The sequence below is a fragment of the Microcaecilia unicolor genome, chromosome 2, assembly GCF_901765095.1.
Source record: "Microcaecilia unicolor chromosome 2, aMicUni1.1, whole genome shotgun sequence".
Lineage (NCBI taxonomy): Eukaryota > Metazoa > Chordata > Amphibia > Gymnophiona > Siphonopidae > Microcaecilia > Microcaecilia unicolor.
The window spans coordinates 131,215,002-131,229,353 of NC_044032.1; the positions used below are offsets into that span (position 1 = coordinate 131,215,002).

Genomic DNA, 14,352 nt, shown 5'->3' on the forward strand with positions numbered 1-14,352 from the left:
CCAAAGTTGATGGGGGCGTGTTGGAGGCGTGGTGAAGGTGGGACTGGGGCATGGTTATCGGACGAGGCGAGATGGGCGCCTTTGGCCGATAATCGAAAAAATATGCGCCAGTAGCGAGAATTTAGGGCACTTTTTTGGACCCTTTTTTTTCACGAAGAAGTCCTCAAAAAGTGCCCTAAATGACCGGAGGGAATTGGGGATGACCTCCCCTGACTCCCCCAGTGGTCACTAACCCCCTCCCACCACAAAAAAAGAACTTTCAAAACTTTTTTTCCAGCCTGTATGCCAGCCTCAAATGTCATACCCAGCTCCATCACAGCAGTATGCAGGTCCCTGGAGCAGTTGTTAGTGGGTGCAGTGCACTTCAGGCAGGTGAACCCAGGCCCATCCCCCCCTACCTGTTACACTTGTGGTGCTTAATGCTGAGCCCTCCAAAAAAAAAAAAAAACCCAAACCCACTGTACCCACATGTAGGAGCCCCACTTCACCCCTTAGGGCTATGGTAATGGTGTAGACTTGTGGGCAGTGGGTGTTGGGGGGGGATTTGGGGGGCTCAGCACACAAGGGAAGGGTGCTATGCACCAGGGAGCTCTTTTAATGTTCTTTTGTAATTTGTAAAAGTGCCCCCTAGGGTGCCCAGTTGGTGTCCTGGCATGTGAGGGGGACCAGTGCACTACGAATCCTGGCCCCTCCCACGACCCAGTGCCTTGGATTTGTTCGTTTTTGAGATGGGCGCCTTCGGTTTCCATTATCGCTAAAAACCAATAGCGCCCAGCTCAAAAACGCCCAAATCCTAGGCATTTGCCCCGCACAACCCGTATTATCGAAAAAAAGATGGGCGCCCATCTTTTTCCAAAAATGCAGTTTGTCCCGCCCTTTCGTATGGCTGCCCACAGAGATGGGCGTTCACGTTCGATTATGCCCCTCCACATCTCCCACAACATGTTAAACTGTATGAACTCCAGAAGAAATACTAACGGTGAGCATTAGCAACTTATCAATGTTCACATCCACATTAAGAATTAATGCCCATTCCCACAGTGGCACAATATAGCTGTGAACCTCTGCATGAGTTGATTCTGGTGTTATTAATGTACAGGTTAATATCAGACCATTATGAACATTGAGCTCAGTCATTAGAGTCTCTCAATAATAGAGGCCGGCTGGATTTCGGATTTGGCACTGTAACCAACACAAAATTTGGGTTCAGGTTTTGTTCGAAATTGCTGGGGCATTTTCGGCTGAAACCAAAACACTCTGTCCACCCCCACCCCTGAGCATCAGTAGACTCTCCTGAGGCCTACCTTAACAAACCACAGGGATCCGTTCTCCTTTGGGGAAGGGGGGACAGCGTCTTTTGTTCCAGCTGAAACCAAGCCACAGATTTTGTTCACAGATTTGGTTTTGGCTGGCCTCTACGCCATAATAATACTGTCACTCTTTTAATTACAGAAAGCTGGGGTTTTAGGAGACCCCTGCCAAAAGACACTATAGTAAACTGTAATAAGAGCCTAGGAAATGTAGGTTTAAAATTCAAAGCTGGCTGTTCAGCTAGATGAGCATAGAACATTTCTAAACATTTTTCCAAGCTGAGTATTTTGCTATTTCTTTTGCTTCTGTATATCTTAAGTACTGACCAGCTGTGTCACATTTTCCGAGAAATTAGCTTTTCTCTGTAAAACTGGGAAGATTTCAAGATAAGGAAGACATAGCTTTCTAACTTTAGCTGGGCTGGTGCAACCAAGCCACCATATTGAGTGCAGACATTGCCATCTGCTGATTGATTGAGCGATAGACGACTGGTAGATAATTGTGTTTGAAGACAGCATTTATCTTTCTGGAATTTTACCAGCTGGTAGTACATGAATGCCAATATTTAGCATAATCTCTGTTTTCCTGTTTTAGGCTATAGCTCGGAGATGATGGAAGAAATGGAGCGTATAAGCCACAGATTCAGCCAGGCCATCACGTTTCCGGTCAGAGCAGCTCTAGTACGCCAGTCATGGTCTGAGCTGCATTGGCTATTACAAGGGTCAGACAAGTGAGTAACTAGCAGAGAGGAATGTTTGTTCTACTAATTGGGAATTAAGGCCTATGCCAGACAGACTTCTGGGACTCGTGCTATTTTATGTATTTATAAGTGATATGGAAATTGGAACAACGAGTGATTAAATTTGCAGATGATACAAATCTATTTAAGGTTGTTAAAACATGTGTGGACTGTGCAATATTGCAGGAAGACCTTAGGAAGTTGGAAGACTGAGCATCCAAATAGCAGATTAAATTTAATGTGGACAAATGCAAGGTGATGCACATTGGAAAGAATAATCCAAATCATATTTACCTAATGCTGGGGTCCACCTTGTGGGTCAGCACTCAAGAAAAAGATGTAGGTGTCCTTGTAGATATTACACTGAAATCTGCTCAGTGTTCGGCGACCGCCAAAAAAGCAAACAGGATGCTAGGAATTATTAGGAAAGGGATGGTGAATGAAAATACTATAATGCCTCTGTATCGCTCCATGGTGCAACCGCACCATGAGTATTGCATTCAGTTCTGGTCGCCGTATCTCAAAAAAGATATAGCGGAATTAGAAAAGGTTCAAAGAAGAGCGACTAAAATGATAAAGGGAATGGAACTTCTCTTGTATGAGGAAAGGCTGAAGAGGTTAGGGCTGTTCAGCTTGGAAAAGAGATAGATGAGAAGAGATATGATTGAGGTCTACAAAATCCTGAGTGGTTTAGAATGAGTAGATGCAAATCAATTTTTTTTTTTATTCGTTCCAAAAGTACAAATAGGGACACTCAAGGAAGTTACAAGGAATACTTTTAAAACAAATAGGAGGAAATATTTTTTCACGCAACAAATAGTTAAGCTCTTGAAGTCTTTGCCAGATGATGTGGTAACAGCAGTTAGAATATCTGGGTTTAAAGAAGGTTTGGACAAGTTCCTGGAGAAAACATCCTTAGTTTGCTATTGAGACAGACATGGGGATGCAACAGCTTGCCCCGGGATTGGTAGCATGGAATGTTGGGTTCTAATTGGGTTTCTGCCAGGTACTTGTGACCTGGCTTGGCCACTGCTTGGAAACAGGATACTGGGCTAGATGGACCATTGGCCTGACCCAGTATGGCTACTTTTATGTTCTTATCTGTGTCCCGATTATGGCCAGACACATCTGGAATGGCTGGATTGGGCTTTGATGGCAACTCCAGTAGTTGGGGAGTATGTCCAGTGCTGATCAGACTTCTACAGTCTGTGCCTTGAAAATGACAAGGACATATCAAGATCAGCACATGCTATGAGCAGTAGTGTAGCTACAGGGGTCCACAGGGGCCTGGGTCCCCAAAATTGGCTCTGGGGCCCCCGGTTTGGCTGGTGGGGGTCCCAGCTCATTTTAATGCTCGTGCATGCTCAGTTTCATTAAAAGAAGCATGTACAGAGACTGAAAACAGAACACGGCACCAGGCAATGTGAGACCAGTGCAGGACAAATGCTTTAGCTGTCGGGGGTTGGGGACCCCTGCCAGCCAAGGTACCTTCGAAGTGGCGGTGGGGGAGAGCGGCGGCGGGGGGGGGGGATGGAAGCAGCAGCAGGAGGGCAGCGATGGGGAGGCGGGCCAAAATGTACCCCCCCCCCCCCCCCACATACACTTGGGCTCTGGCTCCCTCTCCTGTCGGAGTCTGGCTACACTCCTGGCTTTGACTATCTTATTAGGCAGACTGAATGGACCATGCAGAACTTTATCTGCCGTCATCTACTCTGTTACTGTAAAGCACTGTGTTCTGTTCCTGTTTGCATAGATGCAGGCTGTTTGTTATTTATGTATATACTAGCCGTTGAGCCCGTAAAAACGGGCTGGTATAGAGGTTTCCTCCCCCCGCGGTCACCACCCCCCCCCCCCCCCCCCCCCCCCCCCGCGAAGTCGCCACCGCTCCCCCCCCCCTCAAAGTCGTCGTCGCCGCCGCCACCCCTCCACCCGGCCCGGGCCCTCTCTTCCCTTCTGAACTTACAGATCCATTCGCCGAACGCAGCAACGCACATCAGCTGAGCTGCCCCTTCCTTCTCTGCCTGTGTGTGTCCCACCCTCGCTGACGTTACGTCACAGGAGGGCGGGGCCACAGGCAAAGAAGGAAGGGCTCACTGCAGCTCAGCTGATGTGCGTTGCTGCGTTCGGCGAATGGATCTGTAAGTTCAGAAGGGAAGAGAGGGCCTGGGCCGGGTGGAGGGGTGGCGGCGGCGACTCCGAGTGGGGGGGAGCGGTAGCAACGTCGGCGGCGCAGTTTCCCTCTCTGTCCCCCCCCCCCCCCGTCATCACGTATTGACGCGGGGGCGGGACAGAGAGGGAAGTCTCTACTGCGCATTTGCAGTGAGTACGGTCACTCGCCGTTTATATGTTTGATGCTAAGCATTGTTTGTGACAGATTACATTGCCTGTATCTTTAAATAAGGTTGTGCCCTTGAACTACAAATCCCTGTGATAGGCTCTTTCAGAGCACATGTCCAGCTCCCTGTGTCTTTTGGGACTCTTTCTATTGGCTTCCCTTGTTCTCTGTGCATGACTGGGCTAGTTGCCCCCCCCCCCCCCTTTCTCCATCAAGTCTGTAAGAGTTAGTTTGCAGCGTATGTCCTCCATGAATTGAAACTCCCTATGCCCATTGACCCCCTTCAAGCTACTGTGACACTATCAAGATTTTAACAGCATAAAAGTATACACAGCATTACTCTTGGCATATTGTTGAATTACCCCCAGCTTCTCTTTTGCTTGAGAGAGAGAGAGAGAGAAAGCTGGTGGAGAACAGATTCCTAGTTTGCAGGCAAAAGCTCTTGTCTAGCATATCTGACTGAACTGTACATTATTTTTCCTTGTTTGATTACTGCATTTAAGAGGATTTAGGTTCAAGAGTTGTGTCTTCTCATAGTGATGTTCTATATTCTGGTATAAACTGCATGCCAACCACCTCAGTTTTTAAACGGTGATAGTCGCTGGCTAAATTATCCCCCGATAATTATCACTGCGACTGCATCCTGCTGGCCCCGCCTCCAGAAAGAGTATCGGAGAAGATGAGGCCGGCCGGAAGGAAGCAGTCGCAGGCAGCATACAGAAGACAGCCCTGGCAGCGCGCGGATCCGCTGCAGATAAGCAGCAGAAGAACAAAGATGACAACGGAGCCGGAAGCAGCAGCGTAGCGGCAGGACGGACCCAATGCCGTGCAGCTTTTCCTAACTGAAGAGTTAGACTGCGGCGCTGCCCGAAGTGGAAGGAGGGGAAAGATGGCTCGCAGCCAGCGTGCCAGTGGTGGCTGGGGAAAGGGAGGGAAAAAACCTGTAGCTGCAGCACATGCTGGCTGGCGGGTGGTTGGTTTGTATGAATGTATGTGTGTGTGGGGGGGGGGGGTCATCGGGGTGAGACAGGAGCATTGTTGGGATGAGGGAGTGAGACAGGTAGAGTTAGGTGGGGGGAGGGACGTAGAGATGATGCAAGGGGAAAGAGAGGGAGAATTGTTTGATATGGGTGGGATGGGGAGGGAAAGGGCATGAGAGAAAAAAATGTGTTGGACATGGAAGTGGAAGGGAGAGATGACAGGGGAAATGTTGAACATGGCAATGAGGTGAGGGAAAGGAAGGATGGAGAGATGGTGGTTGGTTGGTTGGTGGGTAGGTGGGTGGGGGGTAGAGAGAGATGTCAAACCAGGGGCTCAAGGCAGGGAGAGGGAGAAAGGTTGGACATGAAGGTGGAGAAGAGGAGAGGAAAGGAGAGATGCACAAGTGGGGGAGGGGAGAAAGAGGGAAGATGGATCCAGGGAGAGAAGATAGACAATGGATGGTAGGGAAGAGAAAGGGGAAAATGCTGGACAATGGGGGAGGGGAGAGAGATGGGACAGGAAGATGCTGGTGGTGGGAGGTAAAAGGGATAGGGAAATATCAGGCTATGAGGGTGAGGAGGGTAGAAAAAGGGAACAGGTGCTGGGCTGGAAGGGTGGAGGGAGGGAGACACTGGGAATGGTGGAAAGCATGGGGGAGAGGCCCAGGGAGTGGAGATGGCAAGGAAAAAATGAGAGAATAATGATCACAGGGGGTAGAAATATGGTAATGGCGTGTAGATCGAAGATGGAAGGGAATGGAAGGCTGAGAAGGAGAGAGATGGGGAATGGGAGAGCTAGTGGGTGAAAGGAGATGGAAATGTGATAGATATCTGAAAAGTAAAAAGAAGGAAAAGATTTAGAAAGAGGATGAAATTTGAGTGTACAGAGGCAGAAAAGAAAAAAAAGAAAGGAAAGAGCTAAAATGGAAGGATCAATATTTCAGAGGTAGGTGTAGTGAGGAAATGAAACAACAGGAGAAAAAAGACAAATGGACAACCGCTTGAAGAATTAGCAGAAGACAGACAGGAAAGCGGGAAAGAGAAATTGGAACCAACACGATGGAAAAATAAAATGTCCAGAAAATAAAGGTAGGAAAATCATTTTACTTTGAATATTTTAAATGGAATATGTTAACTTTGGGAAATGTGCATAGCGGATGTCTTTTTATTGTGTTAAGTAGAAAAGGAAATGCGCTTTTGTTTTGTTTTGAGGTTTTTTTTCTCCAGTGGTGCAGTACATGCTGAGGTTCCCAGTTCAATTTGGCTATATATTTTTATTTCTAATTTGTGATCCCTTGTTCTGTAATTTGTGAGGGTCTGTCAGTGTGACTTTAACAGCAGATGAGGAGATTGGAGAGGAGAGGGAATTGGGGGAGGGGCTTTATTTTCTGCCCTGGTCACCAGCATGGCTAACGGCAGCCCTGACCCTTGCTGTAGCTACTGGGGATTCCCAAGCCCTACTAGCTGGGGTCTCTTCTGAAGCTGGCCAGAGATGCCTTCTTCTACTGAACTTGGCAGATGGGGGCAGCATCCTGGAGCCACTGACAACTAAGCATGTATGGGGTGCTGGCATCAGTGGCTCGAGGAGTGGTTGCTGCCTACTGGGCTTGGTGGAGAGGAGTTCTGGCCATCTTTACTGGAGGCCTTCAGCTGACAGAGATTAGGGATCCTCATCTGCTAAAGTATTTATATTTTGAATTGGGAAGTGCTGGGGGAGAGAGAACATTTTGTGCCCACCCACTTTGTGCTCAGGCCCACCCAAAATTGGCTGTCTGGCTACGCCACTGGGAGGAGCCACAAGAGCCTATGCCTGTTACTACTGCTTTTGCCCCATCTGTGCTGGCCCTATGATTTTGTTGAAGACTTGCAAATTGGACACTTCCTGTATGCCGATCTTGTGCATCAAAATATGGCACAGATGGTGAGAAGTGGAAGTAGAGGCTTGTGAGGCTAAGCCTTTCCAAAACCCAAGCTGGAAGCCTGGAGCAGGATCTGGATTATACAACACTGATAATTTTCGCAAGAAGCAGAGAAAACTGTGTGCCTACTATAGCTGCTTATTCCACAACTCCTCCCCCCCGAATGGTCCCTGCTAGCAGAATGAGTTAATCAGCCACCAGAAGTGGGGAAACATTTCCTCCGTCTCCTGCAGTGACAAGAGAGGAAGCACACAGGGAGGAGTGTGCAAGAGAGTGTTGTCTCCAAGTTCCAGCCTTGTCTTTTGTCCTGTTTGGTCTTGTCTGAATCCAATTCTTTCCTTGCCCTGTCTTGCCTTGTCTGTATCCAGTTCTAGCCCTGCTTGCCTTGCTTTGCCTTGCCTCGTTTGGATTCAGTTTTAGCCTGATCTGCCTTGTCCTGCTTTGCCTTGCCTGCCTTGTCAGCTTTGCTTTGTCTGCCTTGTCCTGCCTAGCCCTATCAGCCAAGTCCTGATTGCTGTGTCACCAGTTAAGTCCTGCCATCCTTGGCTTCTGCCCAACCTTGCCTAGTACTTTGCCTAGTGCTGTGCCTAGCCTTTGTGACTCACCTGCTGCTGGCTGGTTCCCGGCTACGGTCCAAGAGCTCACTTCCATTGAGTCCGTGACAGCACTTTGGCATGTTCTATCCCACACGGCTGCAGGTATTCTGAACAACCAAACCAGAGATTTCTCGGACCCCAATGCTTTAGCAACCTTCCTGGAAAAACTATCTCCCACTACTATAGATACTGGATACTGTTTGAATGTGGACTAATGCACTTCAATGTGCATTTTATAAACTGAACTGCCGACGATTTATATCTGCTTACACCTCATTACACGGTTGTTACCTTCATTTGTGGTTGCTTTCTAGAAAATGCTTGATTAACCCTATTCACTTACTGTAAGTTTAATGTGATATTTTACATTTATAAATGTCTCTTTATATGATCCCATAATTGTTTTACTCATTTCCTGGTTCTATTCTATTCAAGGTATTTATATCCCACTAATATATCAATAAAGAATCTAGGCAGGTTACACAAGCTTAAAGCTCACAAGTAGGAATCAGGAAGGCCCTACAAAGTTATTCATTCAGATACTTACTGAAAAGATAAGTTTTCAATCCTTTACGAAATTGTAAGTAACTAGAAAGTACACAAACTTGTACAAGTATAGAGTTCCACAGTTTACTAGCTTGAAAAGAAAAAGAGCCTTCATGGATTCTCTTATAGTAAAACCTTTTTAAAAGAAACGAGAATTCAGTCATAAAATTGGATAAGCTATTAACTGCGGAATAAAGAAAAACAGCTCTCCTGTAATATGTTAAATACAATACAAGCAGCCTTAAAAACTATCTGTGCAGAAACTGGCAACCAATGCAAACTTCTAAGCACAGGTGTTACATGATCATAATGGGAGCAGCCATACATCAGTTTGGCTGCAGTATTTTGCCATAACTGCAACTTACTAATCCAACATATAAAACATTACAATAATCCTATTGAGGCAATACAATAGCCTGAACCAGCATATGAAAATGTTCAGTGAAAAAAAAATAAAAGAATGGTGTTGCCCTCAATTTTCGTATTTTTAAAATACCTTCTTAGATATTTTATCTATAGATCCATCATTAATTGAGTATCCAAAATGATGCCCAAAACCTTAGAGGATTTTTCATACTTTAACTGTTCTCCTGCAGCTACATTTGCACTGCAAGGAACCTGAGCAACATCATTACATAAATATAACAATTGAGTCTTAGTAGCATTAAGTTTTAAAAGATGCTGACTGGCCCAAGAGTGAATCAAAGCTATACAATCAGAAATAGAATTCTGTAATGCTGGAAAATCTGATGTTACTGAGGGGAGATATGATAGAGGTCTGTAAAATAATGAGTGGAGTGGAATGGGTAGACATGAATTGCTTGTTTACTCTTTCCAAAAATACTAGGACTAGGGGGTATGCAATGAAGCTACAAAGTAGTAAATTTTAAACAAATTGGAGAAACATTTTCTTCACTCAACGTGTAAGCTCTGGAATTCATTGCCAGAGAATGTAGTAAAAGCAGTTAGCTTAGCAGGGTTTAAAAAAAGGTTTGCCTGGCTTCCTAAAGGATAAGTCCATAGAGCATTATTAAAATGGACTTGGGGAAAATCCACTGCTTATTTTTAGAATTATCAGCATAAAATGTACTGTTTTGAGATCTTGCCAGGTACTTGTGACCTGGATTGACCACTGTTGGAAACAGGATGCTGGGCTTGATGGACCTTCAGTCTGTCCCAGTATGGCAGTTCTTATGTACAATAACCTGATGCATTCAAAACTGAACCCAGAGAGCTCGTGAATGTATTGAACAAAATTGGAGACAATGGTGGACACCAAAATCTGGCTTCCAAGTAAATGAAAAGGTGGTATTCTTCTTCTTAACATAATATGATCTATTGCCTGTGCATATTACTATCATTGTCAATGCCCTTCTATGAACAGCTAGTTCACTAGTTTATTCCATTTTTTAAGTGAGTCAGCGTCCGTTGGTTGCCACAAATCTGACTCAGTATCTCATGGTTTGTACATTATGTGAACTACCTACACATAATATTATGTTACACATAATGCTGTTATGCCATAATACTCATGCTGATTAGTTAATGATTATTGCTGGTTACCTTCACAGCCTATGCTACCACAAACAATTCTCAGGCTCTTCCAATGCGATTAATAATGGCAATATCCATTATATCTCTTAATGTGAAGGGTTTCAATATGCCCATCAAGAGGAAGAAAATTCTCTACTGTCTGCAGATTTGCCAGACGTTATATTTTTCCTAGAGATGCATCTGTCTGTTACTGAATCTGAAAAACTCTGCACCAGATGGTCCCTGCCACCCATCTTCCACCCCCCCCCCCCCCCCCCCCCCATCTCCCCCCCCCCCCATCTCCCCCCCCCCCCCCCCCCCCCCCGCTTCTGGGAAGGAGAATGGTGTAGCCATTATGATCCCTAAGAGACAAGACATCTCTTTGGTGTCTCAGTCTGGTCATTCTGAGGGCAGATAGGTCACAGCTACTATTAAGATTAATGGTAAAGTGCTTACTCTAGTCAACATCTATGCTTCCAACACTGATTGTCCAGAGTTTTTTCACCTGATTGCTGACTTAATTGCATGTGAGAGCGAGACTCCTTGTATCCTTGGAGGAGACTGTAATCTTATTCCCAATCAAATGTACCTTCCTGTTCAGGAAAACAAAAACTTTGTCTGTCTTAGAAGACATTAAATGGGGCTCATTTTCAAAGCACTTAGACTTACAAAGTTCTATAGGGTTACTAAGTAACTTTATAAGTTTAAGTGCTTTGAAAATACGCCCAAAGCCTCAATTGTATTTAAATGATATATGGAGAACAAAGCATATTGTGGAACATGATTTCACTTTCTATTCACACCGACACAACACTTATTCACACATCGACTTCTTCTTAATTAGTAACTCCCTATTGGACTCTGTTAACCATGCTGACGTAGGAGTGATAAGCACCTATTTCCCTATCATTGTCACTGAATAATCTAGGTCAACCCCAGCCCAAATCTTCATGGAGATTCAAATCAACTCTTAGAACATCATCATTTTCATGTTCGTATTTCTAAAGCCATTACTGAATATTTCCAAATTAATACATTAACTGATACTACTTGGATCACTCTCTGGGATGCTTTTAAAGCTTCCATCAGAGGGCTGATATTCTTTTGCTGCTTCTGTAAACCACTTAATACTGAAATTAACTCTATACAATCCCTAGAATCTATTCAGCAATCCAAACCTTCAGACATGAATCTACTATCTCAATTAAAAAAGGTTAGATTTACCCATAATTCTTTATTAAGTAGGAAGGTCAATAAATCTATCTTCCTACAATGAATCAATATATATAGCAAAAAGGGGAGGTGGGGGTTTGTGTGTTTCTTTTCTGTAGCTCAGTCTAGATGCACTCTGTATAGTATTACTGTGAGAGAGGTTCCTGGCTTGGCACAGTTATCCACAGTTAGTTGGACTGTGTGGGAGCTATGCTTTTTGTTTTGTATTGTTTATCGGTAAAAATCCTGCTATTAAATGAACGATCAGCCACCTTGCAAACTTGGCTTCCGTATTTGCTGCATTCCTGCTTTAAATATACAAAAAGCGAACAGGATTCAAGAAGTGCAAACTTTTGGCATTCAAAGTGTGGATATATCACAAAATATCTTTAGAAAAGTTATTCCTGAGTGTGCCCATGTGGACAAGGAGTTCTATATACTTTTCTTCCTCTTACTTGGAAAAGAAAGAGGCTTTGCAGTTCAGGTTTGTGCCTTGCATCCTGGTACATGAAGGACACTGCAAAAAGTTTTTAATCAGAACATCTCACGAGCATGTAGAACTGCGTCATTGTCATCAGACTAGCTTTATTTACAGTCTCCAGTGTAAGAACACCATAGTGACTAATCTTCAGCAAAAGTGTTTGTGTGGCACTGCAAATTCAGATGTATTGCGTCCTCGTTATTTTTAGCAGCTGTCTGAAACTGTGCATCTTTGGTGGTGGTGATGTTTTTTCTGGTAGTAATTCATAACTGTGTTTTTAATGCAGATACAGCATGACAGTCTGGACAGGAAAAGATGATGTGTACTCTTTGGAAGACCTGCTGTTCATCAGAGAGAAGTTCGATAAAAATAAGGTTTACTTTGATTTACCAGAGCCACGTAGCAGTGAATTCAGACAGGCCATAGAAAATGAAATTAAGTTTTAAAAGATATTACCAAATAGAAATGTATCACTGGAAAAAAAGGGGGACTCGCTCATTTTACCTCATAATGAGGTCCTTTTATTAAGGTACACTAACAGATTTAGCACGTGCTAAATGATAAGACGCCCATAGGAATATAAATCCATTAGCGCACCTTAGTAAAAGGACCCCGATATGAATTACTGTGCACCTGTTTAGGTCTAATTTTCAGTAATTATGTAGAAATGTGGTGAAAACAAAGCAATTACAATACATGTTACTACACCCTACTACTGTTGTCACACTCCTTGTAAAACACAAGACTCAAATATTCCAACAAGACATAACAATTGTCCATTTAGCAAAAACATATGTGACCTTTTTTGATTAGTAACAAACACAGAGCTACTCCTACTAAGTAAGGTTAATTTCAGTTACAGAGGAGCCCTGTTACTAAGCCGTGTGCGCCCAACGCATGCCAATTCCGAGATACCACCCAGCTACCACGTGGCTCTTGCAGTAATTTAATTTTTGGTGCGTGTCCGAAAAATATTTTTTATTTTCTGTCACGCGTCAGCTACGTGAGCCAAGTGGCATTTGACGCGCGTAGGTCATTACCACCCAATTACGGTGTGAGACTTTACTGCTAGGTCAATGGCTGGGGGTAAGGTCTCAGACCCAAAATGGACGCATAACTATTTTCAGTTTGCTGCATGTCCATTTTTGGCAAAAATTTTAAAAAGGCCTGTTTTGCAGCTGCACTGAAAAATGATTCTGTGCACGCCCAAAACACGCGTCTAAACTACCGCGGGCAATTTTTTAGTAAAAGGACCTCAGATTTTTGTTCAAATTCTACTCCCAGAGCAGACACACAAATGAAAAGACTTTTGCACCACTGACTTATTGCAGCCTTGATCATGTGTTGATCAAGTTCTTCCCATGCACTGTTGCACCAGTTTCATCAGTCTTTTCCAGAAACTTATGTAAGCCGTCCTCCAATGTTTAATTTGTTGCAAAAACGAGGACTGTCTTCTTCAGTAAACACCATGTTCACAGTTAGTGTAAATTTTTGCATGGTAGAAAATGCTGGCGGTCATTTATGCAACGTGTTGCTTGATGTTTATTTTGGTACAAATTACCCAAATTTGCTTAAATTACACTGTTAAACAACAAAGCTAGATAACAAAATGTAGAGTCCCTTTTTTCTGATCATCATGTGTATATGTACATAGAGATAGGGCTGCATTTTGATTACAGTTTTTCATCGCGATTAATCGCACGATTAAAACTTTTTGGTCACACGATTAAAGGAATTGTATTTACTTATTTAATTATTTCACACTACAGCTCCTTGTTACTCTGGGAAAGTCACTTAACCCCCCCCCCCCCCCCCCCCCCCCCATTGATCCAGGTACAAAATAAGTACCGGTATATAATGTATAAACTACTTTGACTGTAACCACAGAAAGGAGGTATATCAAATCCCACCCCCTTCCCTTTCCTTCCCTAAAGGACTGGTAATCTCCCTGCCACCCCCACTCCCATATCCAACTTCTCTCCCTTTCTCTTCCTTCCTTCGCTCTCTGCTTTTCCCAGATCCATTTCTCTCTTTCTTTCCTGGGGTCTGTTCTCTCTCTCTTCCTTTCCTTCCTTCCTCCCATTGTCCAGCACCTCTCCCTCCCTCCCATCCACCTACATGAGCAGTGACATAAACTTGATGGTGAGCAGCACCAAAGTCTTCTCGTGGCTGCTGGAGCTCACTGCCTTGGTCATAGCTTCCATCAGTGGCTCCTCCACTTCTGCTCATGGGTCTGCAGCTCACTCCCCTCCCCCCACCTGGGGTTCACATCTTCTTCCCTTCGCAATCCCATCTGCTGGTCTACTATAAAGGTGGTCTTCTGTTGGTCCCTGGAAGTGGCAGCATTGCACATATGCTGTCTGTGGTCTGCCTTGAAGCTTTCCCTGTGACCTGCCCTGCCTCCTCTGACATCACTTCTTTTTCTGCTTCCAGTGGGATAGGTAATAGGCAAACCTTTGGACCAGGTTGCAGGCAGCATATGTGCAATGCTGCCTCTGGCAAAGATCAACAGAAGACCACCTTTAAGGTAGACTGGCACAGGGGTGGGTGATGTTGAAATGCAAGTGAGCGGGGGGGGGGAGAGAAGATGTTGGATTCTTGTAAGTAGCATACTATGCCATACTTTGTATTGTTATTTGAATATTTTTACTATGGTAATTGTTTATTGTTTATGTTTCATTTATTCTTACTGCATACCGC

At 44.4% G+C, this 14,352-nt stretch overlaps 1 protein-coding gene across 2 annotated transcripts in view; it reads left to right on the forward strand.

Annotated features, from left to right (window-relative positions):
- The window catches only part of FAM151B (family with sequence similarity 151 member B), a 55,031-nt gene extending 42,424 nt beyond the window's left edge, over positions 1-12,607 (forward strand). The window contains exons 5-6 of one of the 2 annotated variants that reach the window (XM_030192305.1): positions 1,906-2,041; positions 11,939-12,607. In XM_030192305.1, coding sequence (XP_030048165.1) covers positions 1,906-2,041; positions 11,939-12,098 — 296 coding nt within the window. In that variant the 3' untranslated portion in view covers positions 12,099-12,607. Of the gene's footprint in view, positions 1-1,903; positions 2,042-11,938 lie in introns of both variants that reach the window. The other variant, XM_030192306.1, reaches the window with a different exon arrangement.
- The last annotated feature ends 1,745 nt before the right edge of the window (positions 12,608-14,352 follow it).